The sequence below is a fragment of the Anopheles ziemanni genome, chromosome 3 (assembly GCF_943734765.1).
Source record: "Anopheles ziemanni chromosome 3, idAnoZiCoDA_A2_x.2, whole genome shotgun sequence".
Taxonomy (NCBI): Eukaryota; Metazoa; Arthropoda; class Insecta; order Diptera; family Culicidae; genus Anopheles; species Anopheles ziemanni.
In genome coordinates, this window is record NC_080706.1 from 45,168,834 (window position 1) to 45,193,872 (window position 25,039).

General features: G+C 42.5%; 1 protein-coding gene across 1 annotated transcript; it reads right to left on the minus strand.

Moving 5' to 3' along the window:
• Positions 1-22,696: 22,696 nt before the first annotated feature.
• Positions 22,697-24,695, minus strand: LOC131288774 (uncharacterized). The gene is made up of 4 exons (XM_058317950.1): positions 24,548-24,695; positions 24,166-24,374; positions 23,891-24,086; positions 22,697-23,823 (listed from the first exon to the last, which is right to left on the minus strand). The coding sequence occupies exons 1-4, from the start codon at positions 24,588-24,590 to the stop codon at positions 23,540-23,542; spliced, it is 732 nt and encodes a 243-aa protein (XP_058173933.1). The 5' UTR covers positions 24,591-24,695; the 3' UTR covers positions 22,697-23,539.
• Between the last annotated feature and the right edge of the window lie 344 nt (positions 24,696-25,039).

Genomic DNA, 25,039 nt, shown 5'->3' on the forward strand with positions numbered 1-25,039 from the left:
ATTGGTTCTTCCAACGCGCGGCCCAGTAACGACTTTTCCGACCGACTTCGGTAGACGAATTTGATGGGCTTTCGATTAATGAACAAGACAACAAACATAATATCATGTTTCTGCCCTTGGGCAAGGTTCTTCCTACACTGAGACGCGGTCGGTAGATATTTAAATAGTATTTTAATATACATACACCGTGAGGAAAATACGGCATCAGCTTGTAATATTTCATTCTGTTATAGTAATAATACGAACAACTCGCTATCTTCTATCCAGCAAAATGTTCCGTTAAAAATTTGATATTTTGAAAATGTTTGATGCTGTCAAACTAACTTTTAAAGATTCTATAAAAAAACAAAATGCAGAAAAAGAAAGAAATCTGTTTTCAAGCTTCAATAACGAGCACTCAAAATATTTCCCTCACTTACGTTATAATTATGTTTAGTATGATTTGCAAAATAAAGTCTGACCATAAGTAAATTGAACCAAGGAAAGCGCGCTACTGTGGCGCTTCTAGTGGCGTCAGCCGAAAACTAATATTTTTAATAGTATTGGTAAATAGTAACAATGAAGTTGTGAAAGTTTCAGACCTGTACTATTGTTTTTTGCTAAATGCCGTATAATGGAAATTGATCGACCAAAAATAGCTCCGCACAAAATACTATAGCACCTAGGCAACAGACCAAATTGAATAGACCGGGAACCCATTAAAAGAAAAAACAAAAAAATGACAAGTATTTTTCTTTTGTACAGTTTTACATAAGGTTTGTTATAAAAATAGGTTTTTACTATTTACGTGTTCCCTGTTCTTATAAATTTACGTATTTTGTTTTTGGTTCTTGCATTAACGCCCGTATCGTGGAAGGGGACACCGTTTTCGCAACCTCCGTTCACTTCCTCTTCCCAAGAACATCTCTAACTGTTCCAACACTTCGTCTAAAATGAAGTTTTCTGATTACACAGAATTTTTCAATAAGGCGAAACTCTGGGAAATTTGGTTTTGGTACCAAGTGGATCTTATTGGCCCAGTACCACTCCAAGACAATTTTGGAATAATGGCAGGTCGAAAAATCAGCAAAACAAAGCACGTGAATTTATAAGAACAGGGAACACGTAAATAGTAAAAACCTATTTTTATAACAAACCTTATGTAAAACTGTACAAAGGAAAAATACTTGATATTTTTTTTTCCTTTTTTATGGATTCCAGGCTTTGTCAATCTGTCCACCGGCGCTCCAGTGATTTGTGCGGAGCTATTTTTGGTCGATCAATTTCCATTATACGGCATTTAGCGAAAAACAATAGTACAGGTCTGAAACTTTCACAACTTCATTGTTACTATTTACTAATACTATTAAAAATATTAGTTTTCTCCTGACGCCGCTAGAGGCGCCAGAGTAGCGCGCTTTCCTTGGTTCAATTTACTTATGGTCAGACTTTAATTAAATTCAACATATCGACTAATTAATTCTACACAGACAATGACATCGATATATTTTAACAACTAGAAGGATTCAACATTGTTTGAAAATCATCCATGTTCTCTTTTTGCCTATTTCATCGTTTCTTCCTATTCATTCCGTATTATTTTTATCGAAGAACTAACATATTACTGTAACCGCATGTTTTTCACAACCCTTTCAAGAGCAAATGTGTTGATCTTTCCTTTCGAAACCGTCTCGAAATGTCGGTTGATGTTATTAGAACGAACCATCGTAAGGATTTGCATCCCTAATCCATCGGTTCGCTACAGAAGGCTCCTCCCAAAACAACCCTTTTCGCCCTGTTGTTTCCCGTTTCGACACACATGAACGGTTCAAGTAACAGCTACTGTCCTGTCCATATGCTAGCCCTAGTGCACGTCGTGATCGGTCGTCATAGCGGTGCAGTCGAGGCAAGGCTCATCGTCGCATTCCGGTGGCCCAATTTGCCTACCTCGGGACAATCTGGCACCGCCAGGCTTGTTTGAGTGGAAGAGCTATTGGGGACAGAAGGCTGGAACGAAATGAGCTTTCCCGTACGTCGTAGTTTTGTTTATTTTGGGTATGTTTGTGTGTATGTGTGTGTGTGTCCGTGATGGTGTGGTGTGCACTTGATTTGATTTGCCCATAACTCTGGCCTCGACATCCCGGATCCGGAGATGCGGCCATGGAGATAACATGACAAGTGTTTTATATTTGGTTTTCATCACCGTCGCCCGCAACCTTCGCCTTCTCCAGAGGTTTCTCCAGGACACGACCAAACGCTGGCCAAACGGACAAAACATCCTATGGCAGTACGCGCAGTCGGACGTGAAATTGAAACCATTTTTGCCGTTCTTAACCGGCTGGTTCTGTTTATACAAAGCCTACGTCTATTCTTTTCTCCCTTTTCTCGCCCAGTATCTACGCTTTATCCCTGCCTTTTCTTGCATGATTCGTTTTGCTTTGCGCTATGGCGAACTTTTTATGCTATCAGGATATTTGACTAGCTGAAGCAAGGACATGACCGATACCGTTGCATCCAGCTACAATTTGTTTTATCTTATTCGCTAACTAGCTTACGAAACTCATAGAAAAACCCTCGAAGCCGAAGTTTTTCCCGGCCCCGAAACGCAGCGGGTAAAACACACACACACCCCATTTTTACCCGTTGAGTTTAATTTCCGAACAACCCGCGGCCGATGCTCAAGATCGTCGGCTGGAGCTGGAGATGAGATGGAAGGTAGTAGCCAAAACGACCTTCCAACAAACATCTCCCATCCATCTGTACGAGTTTATTTTCCGTTTCTCAAACGGTGAAAAACACGAAAAGCAAACTAGAGAAATGATAAACATGCAGTGAGAGCGAGAAAAGAGAGAGTGGGGTCTCTCTTGCTGACTGTAGCGTACAAATGCAGGGGAGTGGGAGATAATGGGAGCAACATCTTAACACTTTTCAAACGCATCGCGAGTGGAGGGAGAAGTCTAGTCGACTCGGAAAACAGCTGTTTCCTCGCCGAAGCGCCGGTTTCCTTTGATGCTTGACGTCTTACGGCTAGCTTTTCACCGATAGAAAAACCCCGTTCGAGTGAGTAGTGAGAGAGAGAGAGAAAGAGAGTAAGAGAGCTGCCAAACGTGAATTGGAGAGTTTTTCCTAGAACCACTACACAGAAGGAGAGAGAGAGAGAGAACAACGCGGATGACATATCCCATAATGTTGTCTACTACGGAACAAATGTCGCGCAGGGTTGGGTTTCTATTTCCTAACCCATCGCACACAGGCACATAAACACACACACACACGGACACGCACATACACAGTTTATGATGGATGCGAGTTCGAATTTCATGGCCAAGGCCTTGCGAGATTTGGTAGCAGCCTCTTGTACGTTTATTGATCGGTAGCATCGGAAGCCAACGATGAAACTCGAGGCGCGAGCTCCAATGTCTCTTGACGCACAGTGCGGTCCATCCGTTGGTAGAATTCTATTTTTCCACACCGGTGGATACGGAGGACAATTTCTCTCCTGCTCAAGCAACAGGTGGTTGTGTGACGGTGATGGTTCAAACAGAGGAAAAGTACATTTTCCAGAAATCCAGCTCGTGGAAAAATTAAAGCCACACAAGTGCGTACAGTACATACTTTTTTGGACGCTCATTACATTAGCTGCTAAGTGAGGGAGATAACCATTTTATTCCTCATTTAAAAGTTTACACTTTAAATAAACTCACCATCAAAACGCGAATGTGTACAGATTTTCACTTCGCCAGGTCAAATTTGGTGGACGGTGCAATCAATTACAGCATGTCGAATGATGGTGATTCGTTTATGACTTCATCCGGGACATCACAATGAATTGGTTTATGGACTCCCCGAGCTGCCCGGTTCACCGGTACTAATCTGTGTTTTTGTATGCATGTGTGTGTGATCTTTAGGACTGGAAAGGAAATGGCTTCAATAACACTGTTACTCTATTGCCAGCATCCCGTAAAATGAAACAACATTCCCAAACTCATCAATAGTACCTGCCAGAAAAGAGGGGCCAGTTGTTGGCTTCCGTGCCGGTGTTGGTGCGTTTGTGTGTGTGTGTGTGTGTGTTGTGTGCCGCGCGTTTGCTGGATGGCTCATAAAAATGATGTAGGTCAAACACCAAGCGGCCCGAACCAATTACTTTAATGAACCATAAAAGCTTGGCCCTTAGGAGATTCATAAAAGGTCCGCGTTTCGCCCGCAAAACCTCTGCGGTTCGAGCGTCGGCGCGATTTGTAGTTTCCGTGGTGTTGGGTTTTCTTTTCTTTCATTTTGTAAGGAATTTTGAACACCACCCGTACCATGCTTTGGAGTGCGGCGAGGGGCTTGAAGGAAATGAAAAAATAATATTGTAATAAAATACAGCTGCGAAGAATGCAGGCGTGTGCAAACTTGGCAGACAAGCTTATTACATACACACACACACACAAACCCATTAACATATCCTTGCATCTCGGATCGTTTGGCACAGCATTGGCTCTAGGACACGCGAAATCGAATGAAGTTTCTCCACCACCACATTCAATCCCTTCTTTTGGTTTGCTATTAGCGCTTACCATCGAAGTTTCCGAATGTTCATTCGCAACAGAAATCCGGGATGGGATCATTTCCATTTCCACCAGGCAACGAAAGCATACCCAGCGCCAACGAAAAAAAACTCCCCTAACGTAAGGCGCTGGTCAAGAATCGGTTCCCGGAACCCGACCATCGCCTGCCCTTGAAGGACGTCGTGTCCTTATTTTATTTATGGCCCTAATTCATCGCCTCGTTCAGCTGATTCGAAGCCGTTCGACTTTGGTGCTCCCTGCGCCGGGGGAGGGGGTGGGAAGAAAATCTGGCATCTTTTTCCAACTCCCCCCGCGCCGTTCCAGGAACGGCACATGCTTACGCGTACACAAACAAACGCCACGGGAATGGAAGGGATAAGCAGGGAACTCCTCCGTCCTTCGGAATCGCCTTCGCTGACGGTGGGAACGATAATGGGCGGTTTATTTATAGTTGCTGCTGCTCGTAGCCACCCGATCCGCACTTCCGGCCGACTCGGGAAATCTTTTCTGGAGCACCACTTTGGCCAGGGAAAGAGTTTCGTGAAGGAACTACTCCTCAAGACGCGTGAGAACAGATCGCCAGTGAATAATCGTTTGAAGAACAAAAAACCAAACACACACGCGCACACACACATTCTCATCTACACACACCTACCCACACACCTATCAAGGCCCAACCTGTTATGCAGTAATGGGGGATTGATTTCCTTCAGTCAATTTCCTTCGATGATACTATTTTGGGAACGAGCAGCTCCCGGAAACAACACGGAAGGACCTTTCGTGGTGAATCCTATTTGTAAATGAATACGTTATGGGATTGATTTTGACCGGCGGAGGTCCGGCTGGGGTGGATGCTCGGAACCGGGAGCTTTGTTTGTTTTGGCTCGGTCACATTAATTTATTTTTAAACGCTTTCCCTATTGCCTATTAATTTGGACCGAGGTTTATGTTTGTTAAAAAAGCTGAAATATTAATAAAGGACGGGCAGCATGTGTCTTGGCAAGCACTGGGCTGTTCACAGTCCAATTCAAATTCGTTTGCACCAAAGCTGTGCAGGATTATTAGTTCGGCTAAAAATAAACCCGTCGTTCATCCTAAGTTTTGATTATCCTTAGTTTCCTCCTGGAAATCGAGGCATTTAGATATAGTTTACTTTATCGACTGTATTTTTACTGCTCCCTCCCATTTATAATTCATTCGAAAATGCACTTGCTGGTGATAAAATGAAATGAATACACGGATTTCAAATCATCAGCATTTACTGGGCGTATTGTTTCAGACATGCAAATGGAGCGTGTGCTTTACATCTCTCCAGAAGCCACAAGCCACGCTTCGATTACGAGTTCAAGAGACCAAACCGGCCGTTCCTAAAAACAACAGCTCCCGAGCGCTGGCATCGGTCGAAAGTATCCTTGAATCGGGTGCATCCTTGAACTTGCAGCTGCAGCGAGTTTGAGCGAATGCCAAAAAATCCGACACCAGTGTTTTCCAGTTGCACGCTTGAATTAGAAAGCGCGTTCGAGCGGTTTTGGCTCCGCCAGATATATCTCGTGAGCTGCATCGCCCGACCCTACGAATGGACGTAACGGTGTGGAGTTTGCGAGTATGCATTTCTATATTTTTGCAGGCGCTCTGCCACTGCACAATCCGGAGTGGATCGCACCCGAGACACCGACATCCGACGGACCGAATGCAAATTAATTTTGCTTTGAAAACTTTACTTGCGAACCCATCCATTGGAAGGTTTTCTTCGAGTGCCCGGAGGAATTAGAATAAAACCGCACTCGTGTCGATCGATCGCACTCAGCTTTACGATCCTTATGCATACGAATTACTTGGCATCGGGTGGGGAATGGTTTTCCATTGTTTTCATTGTTCGTTTATAGAACCAAGAATAAAACCACGCACGTTAGCATGTAGAATAAATGCAAAGCGGACTAATTTGAGTGCAGTGTGCAGTGTTAGTTAATGCATTTCTATTAACATTACAACATATTAATTTTGAAAGCATCTTTCACATTCGCAAAATAAATCTACCAACATAAAAAAAAACCGTGAATAACCGATTTCCTAGTTTCATATAGAGATCTTTTCTTGAAAAAATAGATGAAGTTGAAACAAACATTTACAGACAACAACATGCCCTGTATTTAATACTTAATAATAATAAAAATATATAACTCACAAACAAAAATTTATTCCAATAGTTTTATAAATAAATCTAACGCTGCTTTAGTGCCTTTCATCACAAGTGATAGTTTAATTGGATGAAGTTAATTTTATAATCAATTTGATATGTTTTAAGTACATTATTATGTTTTATGGAACAAATTTTAGCAAAAAGGTAGATAATGCTCATGTATGTATTTCCTAACAAAATTACACAAACTGCCGATCGTATAAAATGTAAAAATGGTCCTTAATCGGTGAAAATGTATAAAAAAATGTTTTTATGTGTATAGTAGATGGTATTATTCACAATTCCACAACTTAAACATACAAAAATTAATAGGACGCATCAATTTTACTTTTCTTATCCAAAAATTAGACTTTTGAATTTGTCTCATAAGCTTACAGCATAACATTTATTGCGTTAATTTAAGCCTACAATCATGAAATATAATTTTGCTATGGCCAATGTTGTTTTGAAACAACATATCCTAAATTTTAAAAATTTCTCTAATAATGCAAACTACGCCAATGTTGTTTTGAAACAACATATCCTAAATTTTAAAAATTTCTCCAATAATGTAAACTACCTGTGCACATTTTATGTTTTTCAACTTTTCTTAACATTTGACTTCACATGCCGATTCGAATCCGCCGATTGGACGTAGCTTTGGACTTCCGCTTCCGTTAATGAGAAAACTTGGCGAAACCGGGTGCGCGTCGGTATGCGGTCATATTCGCCGATGAAAAATTCAATAAATAAATATAGTTCAGCAGCAGCTAGCGGAAAGAGGGATTTTAAACCCCGCCCTTGTTGTACCCTTTCACATTCCCTTCTAGACAACCGTTTCGCAAAATGCCATTCAGATTATTTAGAAAAGTTTTCCCCCGTTCGCTTGCAAGCACCGCAAGTCCGGTTGTTATGCTTTCATTCCGTATTTGGCGCTTTGTTGTTACGCTGTTGAAAAGTTTTCCTCCACCGCGCGTCACATATTTTAACGAACTGGAAGTGGCCACATTGCGCTCAAGGGGTGTTGGCTATACCGAACCGGCCCTCAATGCTCGATCCGGTCGAATCCATGGTGTCCGCCGTTCCGTCGTTTTCTCTCCTGGGTCACTTCCGCGTGTTGAAAAATTGGCCAAAGCCTTCGGTGACAGGCATGCGCGCGCGTGTGTGTGTGTCATATCAGGACCCCTTAATGGTGGTTTCGGATGGTGCTTTGTTTTTCGGCAGACATTTAACGATGAACTAGTTCACATCGAAAGCTAAACCGAGCTGAAAAAAAACACCACTCTCAGCATCTCCCATCAACCATCGATCCATCGGAAAGCATCACATCGGAAAGTTGGCACCGGACGTCGGTGGTCCAGTTGTTTGGCACGTTGCCAACGGCTAACCGGACTCCGACCCCAGGGGGAGGACCTAACCGATCCAGCGTTGGCTACAACTTGTGCTACTTTTTTCATTTTTTTTTTTTTTTATTGCCACAAATTTTATCTCACTAACAGCGTTGACGTAACCCGCGCCAACGTCGAACCGTAGCGCTAAGGATCAGGTTGAAATTTTCTACATTCTTGACAACGTCGTTCCGTCGGCGCTTTCATTATTTTTGCCTCGTGCGCTCGTGCTGTTGTTCGCTTCCGATTGTTTCACCGGCCGTGTCCAGCGTATCGCCAGTATCGGTCAGGTGCTATTATATTGATTGATTCCTTCCTGCCCTAACGGAGGCACCTGCAAACCCAATCAATTCGCCGCTGGCCGTATTTTTTTCTTGTTTCGACAAGTGAACCGAAGACACCTTGAAAGATCATCAACGGTGCGCGGACGCGTCCGATGCAGAACGCGCAAAAAGTGCACTCAATATAATGATTTGAAAAAAAAGCAACATCGATGCTGCTCCGTGATAAGACTGCGACGATGGCTGAAGAGCGAAGGCACGGGGCTCGGTCCACTCGAAAACATGAACTGGAATGCCTCCCGCTGCTTGACATTATCCTTCACATTCCGTTTGCCATCATCGGTGACAGACAATCTACGAATTGATTGGGTTGGAAGGTTGGCAGTTTGATAAATGGTTCGATGGACTGTTTATTTTTCGCCGGCCAGTGAAGCAACATAAAAACCGTTCCTCTTCTCAGCATCGTTACAGTCGTTACAGTTTCGAGTGAAGTTTGATGTGCTGTACTGCAATAAATTATCGTTCTGTAACGTCTTATGCAGTTGATTGAATTTTTAAAGCAAGCATTCATTTTTTAAACAGGCACTTCAACTTCGATTCGATAAGAAATGTAAATATCAAGTAAGCTCCTGAATAAAAATATTGAATTGCGTAATACGAATACTGCTGGAGGTAAATAAAGACATTTTGCTTGAGACATGTTTCCACATGTCAACTACTTCAACAAACAACATTTAATAAATTTTTTTTTTCTCTGTAAGCCTTTTCCTCTGCCGTCCTCTGGGAAATCTCAACCGATACAAGCAGCTTTTGGCCCACAAAGCTGACATCATCATGTGCTGCAAGTGATGGGTTTAAAACCCGGATGAAAACACGCGCATTCTGCAGACCAGGACTCACAATTAAATGACACTATTAATTACTTCCGCTCGGTGACAATTAGTGTGTGTGTCTGTTGTAAAGCGGAAACCGGGAAAAGAGGCCGGCGGTGCTGTATTTCCAAACATGTTTCGACGATTGGACCACATTGGCCCATTGCCAGGGGTGCGGAATTTTGTTATGAAAACTCTTCTTCGCCACTCTGCATCTCATTTTCATTATAATAAACAAGCGTCAGGGCAGAAAAGTTTGACAAAATGCCCGCGGGAACACGGCCCGGACCTTTGGGCAGCGCACCCGACCGACGCTGCAGACGGACGCTTTTCTCGGGGCTCGTCTGCGAAGCTTTTGTATTTTATATTGTTTCGTTTAGTTTTTTTTTCCAGTTGGTCAGCTGGGAACGAAAATGATTGCTGGCTTGCGAGTTTACGAAAGTTTACACAGCAAGTCGTTTATCCTAAAGCGGCGATTTAGCTGTTGTTTAAAATATGGGAGAAAATGAAATACGACACTTTGTTTTCAGAGCTTTTCAATCTTTTCGAATTTAATTTGCTTTTGCTTTAAGTGACAATATTTATTGTGTAATTTTAACCGAACAAGTTTGAAAACATTATTGCTAAGTAATTATTCTTCCAATGAAATAACAATATCTCATTTTATGTTTCATTTTCATTGTTCATTCATTTTGTATAACGCATTAAATTTTAACCAGCCAATATAAGCTCTAGTGAAGAGTTATTGGAATTCATCTTGCTAAAAATTAAACTGATACATTGAGGTATTTTTTATCAAATTTTTGTTTTTCACTGATTTATTGGAAGTTTTTTAAGATCGTTTGGGACGTGAAGTACTGATTTTAAGATCTTTTAGGCTATGAAGGTATGGCTATGAAAGCTTTTTCTTGATTCTATACGATAACGTTACCCTTCAGTGACTATACTCAAGAGTTAAGAAAAATATAAATTGAAGAAAATATATTAATATTATATTTAAATGTTAAATCCATCATCCATCCATCATGAAATTCTTTCCAACGTAATGGTTGCATTTTACTTCGAATGTATCCGATATGTCTCGTCTCGACTAGGTTTTACATCTTTTCATTTAGTCGTAATCGTGTCTGCCTGCAATAACGCGCATATTATTAAGAACAACTAAGACCACTGCCAACATCCAGCGTCGGCTGGGGAGGAACTGGTTGCACCATTAAAAGCTCCCGATATTAAACTCCCCACGGGGGACGGATGGCTTAATAATTAAAAGCAGTGTGCCAGCTCGTTCGGTAACACTTGAGAGTGGTAAGGAAATAAAAAACAGAAAATAAAACGGATATGCCATACACTGAGCCCATAAAACTATGCGAACAACCCGGGATACATCGTCGATTGCTTTAACATTTTCTCATACTACACAAAGCCAGTGTGTGTGTGTATGTGTGCTCAAGATACTATGTGTTTGATTTTTATGTTTGTTACATTAGTTTTCCTGCTTCTCCTCTCCAGTCCAGACACTTCACGATTGATGAGATTTTTCATTCTTTTTCTCGCAGCTCCTGTGTTCCGCATTCCCATCCTCCACTTTCGTGCTTCACTTTCTGGTGCAAAACTTGCTAGGAAAATCAATTTTTCATTTCATCACCCCCGTTCTCACCGAGGATGGAGTCCACGCCATCTTCGAACAGGCGCGATCAGTCGGTCGTCCGTCCCTCCGGCCCCTCCACCTGGACCCTTGCCTAGCCGGGGTGGTTTGCCGAGCGAGAAGTTTCCGATGCCAGCTGCATCGCTGGTGGGACGGATGATTCATCCGTTTCTTCCTGATCGTTGACTGAGTCGTCCTTGCCCACGATCGGCGTCGCTCACACGCCGCCCAGGAATGCTGGGTTTGCAAAAGCTTCAGTTTTATGTCTCACCCAAACGGTTCCCATAGTAATCAATATTAATGCTGGCGTATGTTTTATACATCGCGTACATTCACCAGAGCAACGCCGAGTAAGCACAAGAGAAGAAAACAAACATGCCCAGCCTATCGTCGCGTCACACACCCGTGAACGCAAAGCAGTCCAAACCGTGTGCGGGGAATGGCCATGCAGCAGGCAAGGCAAGGAAAAGTGATACTTATAAACGGTCCATCCTTCCACGAGGCGCGTGCCTTAGTGGCGGATGGATGGATTTTCCCTCGGGCGGCACTCGAACGGTGGTCGCCGGCAGGCTTTGCATGCTTAAACACGACCCACGGCGTTGCCCATTTTCGTGTCTTGGGATCTTTTCACTCGCACTTCACTTTGCACCGGGTGGAAGGCGTCGTTTCCCGGCATCGGTGCATTCCGGGTGTCCGTTGAACGGAGGAAAACGAGCTAACGTGCAGTTCAATTACTGAAATTAGCACTAAGAATAATGGCATTCGTGTGATGAGCATTAGTATGGGTATGTGTGTGTGTGTCTATTCTTTCCTTTTCTTTCCTACTCCTTCTAGTACAGGTGCAATGTGAAGAAAGAGCCCCAACTTATGAGCATGCCGAAGCAAAACGTTACATTGAGTTCAATCTAATTAATTCCAAACTATTTATTTAAGCTGCAACGTTACACACAATCCTTGAGCAACTTTGCACCTCATCGGATGCAGGTTAAACTTAACTGCAATCTGAATCCAATTATAAACTTTCATACAATGTGGAGGGTCTTTCAGCAAAAGGAGGTTGTTATTCTTCTTCATACCGTATGAATATAGGACCTTCATTTAAATTCATTTGTTGCGTTTTTATTCGAAATTCTTATCTTCATGTCACTTTCATACAATAAATAATTGTATGAATCGTTATTGAATTGCTATGTCGAAGTCAAATTACTATAGCTGGTTAGACTGTTTTAAACATGCTTTATTAACAATGAAACATCCTACAATATATCAACACTTGATTTTAACATTCATTTGAGTTCAAGACATAAGCCTGAATTTGGAGAAACTCTTGGCGTGAACAAGATATGTTTGCATTTTAATATTGATTTTTGTATTTTTTTAATACTTCCTCTATTGTTCTATGTACAGCTAGTGTTTTTCTAAATGATGTTTTGTTTTTTTTTTACTAATACTTAATTACTTAAATACTAAAAAATTTATCAATGTGACATAAACAAAATAAACTGAACCCCCTTTTTATTCCCGATAGGTAAAGAAAGGGTTTTATTAACAGGCACATGAATTCAGATTATTTCAAACTACATTTCTTTCAATCTTTCCCATGAAAGTAATGCAAAATAATCCTCTGGAGATGTAAGGAACGTAGACACAATCATAAAACGCTGATGAAACGGTTGTGGTGTAATTTTTTGCTCGATTATACCAAAAACTCTCCTAAAACCCGCAACGTCGAACGGCATCAGCCAAGTCATGAAAATTGTTCAACATAGAAGAAAAATAAAGCGTTATTTCCCAAGGGGGAATCGGCCTGCGCTTAAGTTTTCAAAAAGGTGTTATTAAATTTTAAAGCTTTTCCCCCACACTCTCTTTCACACAGCCGTACACGTACAGATACACAAACAGGGGGGAGGGATCAGTTCCCATGAAAATTATCCAATCGCTAGCGTTTCGCACGGTTTTCACCGGCTTCATGATGAGCTTGCCTCCTATTCGATTCAGTCGGATCCTACGGTGGTCCGATGGGGAAGCCCTTTTTACAGGCCCTAGACGCGGGCACACATACACACACACTAACACAAACGCACATGGTTTTCTTTATCGCTACCAGCGGCGAACAGTTGAAAGGTGCTGAAGTTTGATCTTTAATTTATGCGTAAATTCCATTCCATCGCGCTCGCGTCCGTCCGCTCCAGGCGGAAGCTACAGACACGTTATTTGCGACCGTTCGGCATCGTTGGCCGTGGAAAACTTTTCCATCTCCGAGGGGCGGGAGGCACGCGGGGGAATGTTTTTTAGCGAGTTTGTGTGTTTTCTTTTCTTTTTGCCGGCTTTTGCGCCTGCCATACTCAGTTAGCGCTGGCTCTTGTCTACATTCTCGTATAAAATTTAAATCCGGATTCCATCGATGAGAAAGGGCAGAGGATGTGGGGGGAGGGATGGAAAGCTTCCGCTGGGTTTTCAAAAAAAAACAACGATACTGATCTCAATTTTCCAGCGCAAAATCTAAAACCAAACAGACTCCACTGTACATCCTCATCGGTCGGCATAATTTGTTGGCAGTTTTATTCAACCTTCCAGCAACATCTATATAGCCTAAAGTTACTTATGCGGCTCCTGACAAATGTGAACCTGCAAATACAAACCACCAAGAGTTTGCGACACATTCGTCGCACGATGCCATTCAATGTGCGCCCTTTTGAACTTTGCCCTTTCGACGGAGCAGTCTCACACACGACGGTAATTTATAACCTTTACCAAAAACATTGAAGCGCCTTACTTTCCATTTGCACCGCGAATGTCTCAAGCGTTGTGCTGAGTTCGAACGGAAGGTAAAACAAAAACAAAGAAGCCACAGTCCCGTTGGCGGCTTCTGCTCACCGAACCGAAAGGCGGCAACATAATGAGACGGCGCTGTCAGCCACCGATGCCACGCCGAGACAGCGGCCTAATTGTAAGGCCCTTAGTCTGTCGGAACAGGCACAGGCCACAAACAGAGCAGAAACATATTCCCCATTCGCAGGGAAACTTTTCTCGCGGCACAAACTCCCCTCACTGTCCCGGCGAACGGTGCCATTTACATTCATCCACACACGTGTGCCCCCATGCTGCTCATTCATTGCGCTGATCCTTGAAGCAAGCTGGGGCTGCCGTGGGTGGGTAGGTTTTACCAGCAACTCCCACCCTCACACGCTCGATGGCGAAACAGCAACGCCGGAACGAAGAAAGGATTAACGGCAGCGCTGGTTGACGATGCATTGCGTGGCGCGTGTTAGTGTAACGGGATGTAACTATCACCAGCTCGTTGCCGGATACCATAGCAACGCACATGCATATGGCGATCATGGTGAGGCCACATATCACCCGGGCAACCGTAACCGTAACCGGTGCGCTTAAAGCGAGATTCCACTAAAAAAGCATGCTGCGTGGGCGGCACGAAAAAAGGATCTCACCGCTCGCAATTACAACGTTATTTCTAGCGAACGTTGCTGCCGATTTTCCATTCCGCTTATCATCGGTACCACGTTTCGGTGGAATGAAACACAGTAGCGTTATTCATGAGTGGTTGAATTTATAGCATTTGCAAGCAGAAGTTGATGATGCAATATTTTACCGAACTCGGTAACCGTAATCATCGCTTTAAAACTTGTTTACAGCACTGGTGTAAAATATCTTTACCCCACCCTGCGACTACATACTGGTAAAAGCTGCCATTTGCGTGGTGGAAGGTTTGTTAGCGAACAATGTACGATGTAGGATTTTTGAATCAGTCTTCTTTGTGTCTAACGTGCACATGGCGCAATGCTGAACAATAAACAGTGTGTCAAATGATAGCACGTACAGAGCTGGTGCGATAGGGAGCGGAAAAGTGTCAGCACAACTAGAATGCATTCATCTTGCCCTTTGGATTCTAGTTTCCTTCATAATATCGCTTTTTGTGTTCGTTACTCTTTTGGGTATCCTTCTGTTTATCTTGACGCACGTAAAAGTATCACATTTGCTTTCCCGCCTTAGAAATGAATTTTTCAACAAAAAATTGTACATTTTAAACTGAAAACAACAGGTCTTGTTACCATGTATATCCGTATTTTAAGCAAGTGAATATTGGAAATCTAACACAGAATAGAAATCAGTCAATAAACCACAAAATGGCTACATTTTTTCATATTTTAAAAACCATAGTTTCAATCAAGGAACATATTGCCAAAAATGTATCATTTTTTTTCAAGTTCTTGTACACTCAGCCAAAACAGTTTGGATAAAGTCGAGCGAACTGCCCGTGAGTGAGTGAGTGATGGAAAGAGCAAACGAAATTCCATTAAAATCCTTTAAAATGGAAGGAAACCGAAGGCCCAACTGAAGCCGTTACAGTGTGGCATTAAACCACCCACAGTATGTTTCGGCCGCAGAGAACGAAAACGAGCCTCGGGCGCTTTTACGAGTTTCGGTAAATTTGCAACCTACTTGTTATTCCACGGCACAAGAAACAATGAGGCGCGGGTCCGCGGATCGCTTGCGCCCGGAATACACGGCGGAAGCGAGCGCAAATAGAAAACCGGAAACGAGTATTTATGTACAATTTACTGGAGAGCGTTTGCTTTGGGCGGTGGGTGGTGGTCGCTGCCGTTGCATTTTTCACCGTTTTTCCGCCTGCACTTGGGCGGTGATTCGGTTGTTGTACTTTGTTGTTCATTACGTACCATTTGTACGGTCTTTTGTTTCGTCCGGTTCTTCGAGCAAGGCGGAATCAAGTAAAGACTTTAAACCCAACTTTGCCACGCCATCGACGGCGAGCCTACATTCTATCAAGCAAACTTTACTGTCGTTTGCATTTATTTTCTGGTAAATCTAATTTTTTTAGTCTTCTTTTCGTTCTTCCACCGATAGATGTCCTTTTTTATTTCTTATTTAGTTTCTTTTTTATGTTCTTTATTATTTTGCACAGCAGCTACCTTTTTAATGTTCGAAGGGATTAGATTTTTTTTCAAAATAAGGTTATTTTATGTTCTTGTAAAATTCGCAGTTCATAATTTTGAATGTTATTTTCTTTCAATAACGCTTGATGGTCAACGGGTATCGCAATTTTTAATTAACAGAAACATTACGCCTCAACTTAAAACATTCATTCAAATTTTCCAATAAAATTTTGCTTACAACAAGTGTGCTCTCACTAGTCCGTTGTGTTTGCATTTTAATTCAGATATTCCCTTCATTGTATTCATTTTATTACAGCGTTTTACAGCTCACCTAGCAACCGGGGCAGTGTATGTAGAACATCAAGAATGATAGCCTACTGCAGAGTAATTGATGTAGAATAGCAAAACCCACAAGTGGCAACACAAACCAGTAAGTAGAATATCCATCACTTTCTAGGATCTACCAGAATGAAAGTTGTCGCGTGGATGTTCGAAGTAGGCACGACCAGTCGAGGGGTGCAGGTAAAAGTAGGGGAAAATCGCTTTCCGGTCGAAAACATACTTTTGCGAGGATTTTGTGATTCGCGCTCGTTTTCTGATGCGAAAAAGCGATTTCCCCTACTTTTACCTGCACCCCTCGACTGGTCGTGCCTACTTCGAACATCCACGCGACAACTTTCATTCTGGTAGATCCTAGAAAGTGATGGATATTCTACTTACTGGTTTGTGTTGCCACTTGTGGGTTTTGCTATTCTACATCAATTACTCTGCAGTAGGCTATCATTCTTGATGTTCTACATACACTGCCCCGATTGCTAGGTGAGATGTAAAACGCTGTATTGTGGTAGATAGCGAAACAGAACATATTTACGCATATACAACATGTTAACCTATTACTAAATGTTTTTCTTGCAACTTTTTATGTTAAAGTTATTTCAATGTAACGCTGATGGCTCAAATACATTAATCCATTTAAATTGTACTTTTCATATCACTAAACGGAATATAAAACCTAACTAATAGTTACTGTTACATCGCACGGTAATCGCAGAGCTAGGCCGTATCCACCTCATTCGAATCATTGTTTTCGTATCCCATATGTATCTTACCACGTAATAACAATGTGTTATATGTGTCTTTCAGGTCATCTTTTTTTTACGTTTGTTCGTTCCATTGCAACAGTAAAAAGCTGCCCGGTCCTTCAGAAAGGATTTCTACTATTTGCGCACTCACTAAAGCTAAATTCAGGAACTACTAACTAGCCATTGTGAAGGAACCGACTTACGGAGGGGTTTTTGAAAGGACCGTGGTGCAATCCTCGTTGCAACCCTCCCATGGGACTAGTTGCAGGTGACGCAACGTTCCGTTGTACAATCGCGTGTACGAGCTGCGGTTTACCCGCGCCGTGATCGGTTGACTTTTAATGGCTGTGGTGAAATGCTAGATATTTTGCATTTCCTTCCCACCCTAGGGGATTGTAAATTTGTTTGCATGTACTCGAAGCGACTTTGTTTTTGTTATTTTTCGTTGGAAGTAGCTTTCCCTATTAAGCCACTTGGCTGTCACTGACGAGTGCACTTGTTAAACAGTTGACAACTGTGAAATAGTTCGTGTTACCAAAAAGCAGGTGAATACATAATTATGAAAAAAATACTTTGAGTTTATTAAAATGAACTTGTTTTATTTAAAAAAGAAAAGGCGCTATTTTTTATTTCACTTTCATTGTGAAATAATGAAGATCGAGGCTAGCGTGTATAAAATAAATGCAGTTGCAATTATATAGCAACAGGCGTCTTTCTAGTTTAGTTTCTCTTTTCTAAAATTATGCCCAAACTATGTAATTGAAATTGAAATATTTGTTCAAATGTTGTCTTGTTTTCGGCACAAATGCAACACAAATAAATAAAATTACCTAATAACCTATTTTCATGTCTGACACGACCTAAAAATTTAATCAAATACTGTTTGATCCTTAAAGTTTATTTAACTTTTGAAGCAATCTTTTGACAAAAGACGCATATCTCCTATTAAAAGTGACTATTCCTTCTTCAGAAGCTCTCGAAAAGGGTTGAAATTAATCGTCGTCTGCGAAGCAGAACACTATCTTCAATATCCTTTCAACCCACCACCGGAACATCCGGTGTCGTAGGCTTGTTTTACCCGCAAATAGCGCACACTGTAAAGTTCACGAACCTCACGATGAGTTGATTGATGGCGCACGTTGCAGACCAGAAAATTCGAAACCCTTTAAAAAAACACCCCCAGACCCTTTTTGCACCGTAAAAAATCGGTCCCACTATGTTTCACCACCGTATGACACCTGCATCGAAGGAAAGGCTGCAGAAAATAATGACAGTGAGGAAAAAGAGGGGGAGGCAAAAACAAGGACATACGCGTGCATCCTGTAAAACCCGAGGAAAACGTACACGTCATTTGATTGCATGCATGAACAACAGGGAGGGAAGTTTTTTTTTTAATCTTTCCTATGGCGCTTCGCTGCTTTTCCGAGCGGTTTAAAATTAACATAAGCATAACATCGGGTCGCAAGCTCATCCGGGTCATTGAACCGGTTGGACCGACACATACTACGGGGCCGCTCTTCCGACATCGAAATTGTGGAAAAGGACATGCCCCCCGCGAAAGGCAGGCAACCCACCCTATGACGGTGGTAAAAGCCCAGTTAAGAGGAAAACTCAGAAAAATACGGCACAAACCCGGACACGGCGGACATTTTGCTGTCGCCCCAACCGGGACCCGGTTAGGCAGGTAAATTTATTCAACACACACACCGACCCCTCCCCATCCGATGCCGAAGGAAATGTTCATCCGGTCCAATTTAGTTGGTGATCGCTCTGGTCGCCGGTTAGCTGTGCTTCCTTTTGCTGCACTTGGGATTCGAACAACATCCGTCCGTCGATGCCGGTTGGGGCTGAGGTTGTTCGAACGGGACGGTACATTTTGGATCTGCACACGCAAACATATACGCAGACGAAGATCGGACGGCGGTTGTTGTCGGCGGTTTCCGGCGGGAGAAATCATGCAGAGGTTAATGTATTTAGGAGAAATGCGAAACGGATAAATCAAAGTCGTGCCGGACACAGCGAGGCAAAAACGTTACTCACCAAGGAAGTACTGCGCTTCCGTCGTCAATCGTTGCGGACGTGTTGAGGGCAGCGGCTGAACGTGCTGAGGCTGATGGTACTGGGCAGAAGATGGTATGGGATGCATCGGACAGCAGGGCTGCTGCTGTTGCTGTTGCTGTTGTTTGTAGCGCCGATGGACACCAGGAAAACCAGTGCTGCCGTCGTAGCACTCCAGCTCGGTCGGCTGAACGCCGAGACGCTGTTGTTGAGCCATCATCAGCTGCTGCCGATGTCCTGTCGTCCGTACGGCCGAAGCCGAAAAGCCAGCCGGGCTTGTAACCATCGGCTGAGAACTCGGTTGCACCATGTCAGCATACACCGCCGGACTAATGCCACTTGACATTTGCACCGACTGCTGGTGGTGGTGGTGTTGTTGCTGTTGCTGGTGTTGCTGCTGTAGGTAAGCGGTCGGCTGATGCACCACTGGAACTCCGGGGGATACGTGGAAACTGCCCGGGTATCGCCGCGGATGCTCATGCAGCTGTTGTTGCCCGAACGAACTGCCACCCTGGGGCGGCATCTGCTGACAGTATCCAACAAACTGCTGGTGATCCTGTGCATGCTGCATCGGAACCAAACTGTACGCTTTTTTCCAGGGTGCATTTTGTCAAAGAGAAACGCAACAAAAGTTAAGGGCATGGCTTAGCGAAGGGTGATGAAAATGCTCAGAGGCAAGCCTTGAGCCTCTCGAAAGCCAAAATCAGTCGAATCCCTTTCGAAAACCTACCATCGGATGAAGCTCCCGCAGCTGCCGGCTTAGGATGTGCTGAATTTGGTTTCATGTTGAGAAACAATTTTTTCACTCTACACTGAACACTCGTCGAACAAGGTCAAGCCGAAACTAATGTGATAGCTAATGTAACGAGGCCTACTATACTACTACCGCACAATACGAGCCGTTGGATATACTTTTATTCGCTGTTTCAAAGCAATGCCTGCTTTATTTACGTCTGCTTGGAGTCAGAAATACTCATTCAAAAAAATGTACATGATTTTCACCGTTATTTGGATAAGCTTCTGTTTTAATTTCACAATACTGTTAATAAATACCTCTAGCTAGAGCATAATATGCACCCATAATACACGGTCAGGTTAATTTTCGTAGGAACAATATATTGGTAATAGGAATAAGAGTTCGGTTAGTCTCAGTAAGCGTGGTTTGATTTTGGTTTGTCTAACCAGTTTACATGACCCAGCGAACTTTTGAAGAACTTGAGCAATCAAAAAACTTTCATTGCTACTGTATAAAAAATCGTGAAAACTTAAGTCAAACATGATTGGAAAAAATGTGAAATCAAACACGGTTGATGTTTAAAGTGTTTTTCTAGTATGTGACCAACAGCTATTTCTATTCTTTAACGTTTAATGTTTTGGGATGCTCCCAACTAGTTAAAATAAGTACACTTATTTTTACACTTATTTGTAGCACTGCTGCCTCTAGTCACAGTAAGTCCATTTGCCATTCATTGCCATGACGTATTGCATTCTTTTCGTGGTGTGCTACTTTTTTAGAATAGTGCTATAATCCATACCGCACGCTTTGAGACAGTTTGCTCACGATTTCCATTGCCGTACTGTATCGTTCCAGCTCGACGGGGCAACGTACCATGCCAACCAGACCACGTCACCAGGCGGTGTAGCGCGCAATATCGCCGAAGGGATTTACAAAATTTATGGAAACGTTAATCTAATTTCGGCCGTTGGCAATGACCAAGTGAGTATCTTGCAATCTCGAGCTGGCGAAGAAGTGTCGTACTCTGCTGCTGTTGCTCGGTCAGCCAAAGCAGTGTACCAAGAGATAGTGTTACTAATTTCCTCCCAGCACACCCTTCTGGGCTTGTTGGCCGAGTTTGGTTTTTCCGATGGGAGCGGAATCCCGTAATGGCTTTTTCCCTTTATCCGTTTCCTCCAGAATGGGGCCTATATTCGGCAGCTACTGCCAGATCATTGCGGAGCATCGATTGTCACCCTTGGCACCTGTCCAACGGCCAGCTTTTCCGTGCTGCTCGACCGAAGCGGAGACTGTCGGCTAGTTGTGGGTGACATGGCCGCCCATCAAGCCATCACGCCGGAATGGGTAAGTAGCTGAAGGATTTTAAAAATTATTTTTCTCAAAAAAGCATTATGCGCGCGGATTTTGAAACCGATATTTTTACTACACTTTTTCCTATTTACATGGGACCTTAAGCGAAGGGAAAAAATTTCTTGTTTTCCTATCCCTTCTAGAATGTTTTGTTTTTAATTTTCGAAACTTTTTTCGCAATCTAACGTTTTGCATGAATGATTGATTAAGAATTCAAGCGCCATTTGAATGGCATTCAGTGCGCAAATGTATCCGCATATCCATCTCCACTCGCACGCGGACCGATCAAACGTCCATCGTTCATCGTCGAAATTGAAATTTGTCAATCACAATCCTGGGCCCCGTGAATCCACTCACCATTGTGCAATAAATTACTCCAGTCTTTGTGAAGGGCAAACACTCGTCCACTCCGACCGGAATCCGTGGCAGGTTTATTTAATTAATGCATCAACGTGCTGTCAAAAAATAAAACAAACCAGCAATTGCACTTGTTTCACAATCAATCGAGCCCCATCCTGATCCTTTGCCAGTCATTTGCGGTTATTTATGGTCGCTTGTTGATATTAGGTCGGTCGGTTTTCCATTGCCCCTCTCACGTTTTATGCGGCACGTGCGTTTGTGTACGTGCTTTGGATTCGCCTTGGGTTTCTGGTGGAATAATCAAGCTTCCGGTGGGGAATATCAACATTATAAACACAATTGAACCTGAAAAACAAAAATACTGAAGGACACGGATTTTAGTATAGCTTCTCGAATTTTCACATGCATCCGATTACGGTACGTAGTTTTTATTTCAATGAGTTGTTACAACTACCTCACTTTTTAAAAAGGCTTTAAGACAAAATACATTCAGACTACAAGCTTAGCTAAATTGCATTATATGAGGATAAATGATGTAAATACCTAGGTCGGATGTTTCCTATTGAGAGAACTGCACAGAATAAAATGTAATCTTATTGTAAGCAAAGTTTAGCAAATTTAAGCTAGCAAGCTTCAAATACTACAGAATATAAAAGTATATGATTTATTTTAGCTGAATGGTCTTGGCATCAACCTACTGCATACCGTGCACATTACATTTTACTTCTATAAAAACCGCTTTTAGCTAATTATCGATTACATATTGGTACTGTTAATTACCTTCTTCACCACAGATTAAATCACATACCCACTTGATTCAGCAAGCGCCACTAACCGTGATCGACGCAAATATTAGTGAAGCGGCCATGATGACTGTGTTTGAAGAGTGTCTACTATACAATAAGCCGGGTAAGTCGAATTTTATCATAATCCATTCATAAAGGTCATCTGCGGCTCGTGCTTCTGACCTGCCATCGGTCATATCAATTATGTTAATGTGTTTACAAGCGAACGAAAGGACTTGTGTTTTAACAAGAAAAGAAGACCACTGAACGATAAGTGCTATACAAGCAGTAATAAAATAGCACCCTCGAGCTAGAACGTTATCTTCGCAGCATTGAGCATCGGCTGGATCATAAAAGACTCTACGTACTCATTATTAATCTTTGCAATCATAATCAGTTGTAACCAATTATATGATACATATCTTGAGAAGATTGACAAACCATCTTTTCAAATTAAGGATTAATGTTCGAAAATTTTTATACGCGAAAGCAAGACACACTTTTTTATTTATCCACATGTTTATTTATTACAACAAAATTTATCATTTTTCAAAAATGTCTTCGTCGATTGCTTTTTACTACTCTAAGGGTGAATTATGCATTTAGGCGTATGTTTTATACGGTTGGACGGAATGTTATGTTTTCCATTAATGCTGCATTTCTACTACTAAAGATATTGTATGGACGGTAAACATCAACATGAGATTAATCAGTTCTCACATCCATGCACTTCTTACGAAAGCAATGCTAAATTACATTGCTTTTGCCACTGCCATAAATGGCATGCATTTCTCAAAGGGCAAGACATTTACTGTTATGAAAAGTAATACTACTCTTATCGAGCTAAAACGTAAGAACTGCGTTGAGGCTAAACGAGAGGTTATCGTTAAAAAGTGTATATAAAAAAATAGAAAAGCTAAATTCTACGTACGGACGGACGGGTCTAACGAAATGTGCTAATTTTTGTGCACGATTAAGCTTCGCAATAAGATTTACAATTAATTTCGATTAGAATAGATTTTTTTTAAAAATTGCGTCACATTGAGGCACTTCGCTTGCTCTAAGCCTGGCAAAGCCGAGGGTTCAAACGAACCGACTTATGTAGTTTCAATAAGGCCACGCTGATCGAAGATGTGTGTATAGTTACGTTTTTTTTTAAAGGAAATGTAAATTATCCTGTCACATTTAAGTCCAATTGATTATGCAGTGCTGTTGTGTAACGCGGTATAAGCGTCATGTATACGATGATATGATAGAGATTCTCCATAAGCTTTGTGAGGTTATCGGAGAGGTAGAATACAGGACAATTCATCCTCGTTGTTGGTTTCTGGGACCGGAAGCTTGCTGTTGGTCGTTGTAGCTTATATGTAACCCCCGCTGTGCAGGCTTCGGCTGGTGTGATGAGATGGGTGATACCCGGGTTCGTGCATTTGCATCTGCATTACCAGATTCTTGGCCTCGCGGCGCATTTCGTACGATTTGCGCGATTCCTTGTACAGCAGCAGTGCAGCGAGCCCAAGAATCATGAACGAAACCACCGCCAGCTCATACGACCACGAAAGCACGTTGAACTTCGGGTACATCAGCCAATCGCGTCTGTACGCGTTGCCCCCGAAGATGGCCACGGCTAAGAACATGAAGAAAGCTGCAAGACGCAAGAGGGAGGAAGTGTTATCTATAGTACATAGGAAGAAGAGGCGTTATCAACTTACAAGATGAAGCGATTCCGGCAAAAGAGACGCTACTTAGCAGCCATTCGTAACGCAGCACAAACTTCAGTGGCCACCTAACAATCTCACAGGCCATAATGATCAACGAGCCGAAGGTGAACAGGAAGGAAATCGTCATGAATCCTTGCACCACCATAAGCCATCCCGGCAGCAGATACTCCCTAATCACATAATATTCCTGCAATTAAACGATCCGCCGCCAGACATCATTAGCAAATGCAATTAGCAAATCATGGATCGAAGATTAGTCAACTTACCTCGCTAAATATGTGATGGCATCCGTTGAACTGCTTCGGAAACTGGTAGTACGGATAAGTGAAATCGCGGAAGCAGTACTCCCACAGCCCCATATTCTTGAAGCTGCTGAACGACTCCGGATACGACACGATCCAGTACGGAGAGCAAAAGCTCATCAACAGAAATACGGCCGCAACGTATGAAAGGACCGCTCCGAGCACCAGCGCATCTAAAGAGTGTTGATGAAGTAGATCATTAGCCGTAGTAAGTTGCAGTTTCATTAGAAGACTATGATTTAAAATGCGGGTGTGTCCATAGGACTGCATCGTTTGTTTACATGCGTATAGCTTTGCGATTCCAACACATTCCATTGCACTGATGCATTCGATTGTCGCTACTTACTTGACGCTTTCGGGTATTCATTTTTTTCCACCGTTGAAGACATCGCGGCGAAAAAGGCACTTGGGTTTCGCTAAGAAAAAGGATAATCGGTCCCAAATTTAACTAATTCGAACAAATCAACACATCCACTGCAATACCTGGGCGTGGACAAACGTCCCTGTTTTCGTGTCTAGCGATGTTCGACGACGAATGAACCCACTTCACGGGGGGGATTGGAACGGTGAACCCAGGTCAATGTAGAAACATTAGAATACGATCAATCATATGATCATTAGTAATGTCGACCTGTTAACATTACTGTTCATGTGTTACTAGCAACTGTTTGTATTTTAATTTACGTGTATTAACCGTCACCCGTTCAACCAAACCTACATACGTAGACGTTCAACCGGACTACCCGGGTAGTCCATACATTTTGTATGGGAGACTCCGTTTTCCTGTACTTAAGACTTAATAACTTTTTATCTAGACGTCGGATCGATTTAAAATTTT

Excerpts from the sequence above, each read along its gene's own strand:
- LOC131288774 (XM_058317950.1), bottom strand. The coding sequence starts at position 24,590 with ATGTCTTCAACGGTGGAAAAAAATGAATACCCGAAAGCGTCAA. Across the intron at positions 24,087-24,165 it reads GCCATCACATATTTAGCGAG|GAATATTATGTGATTAGGGA; the intron begins GTAAGTTGACTA and ends GTTTAATTGCAG. Across the intron at positions 23,824-23,890 it reads TGCCGGAATCGCTTCATCTT|CTTTCTTCATGTTCTTAGCC; the intron begins GTAAGTTGATAA and ends TGCGTCTTGCAG.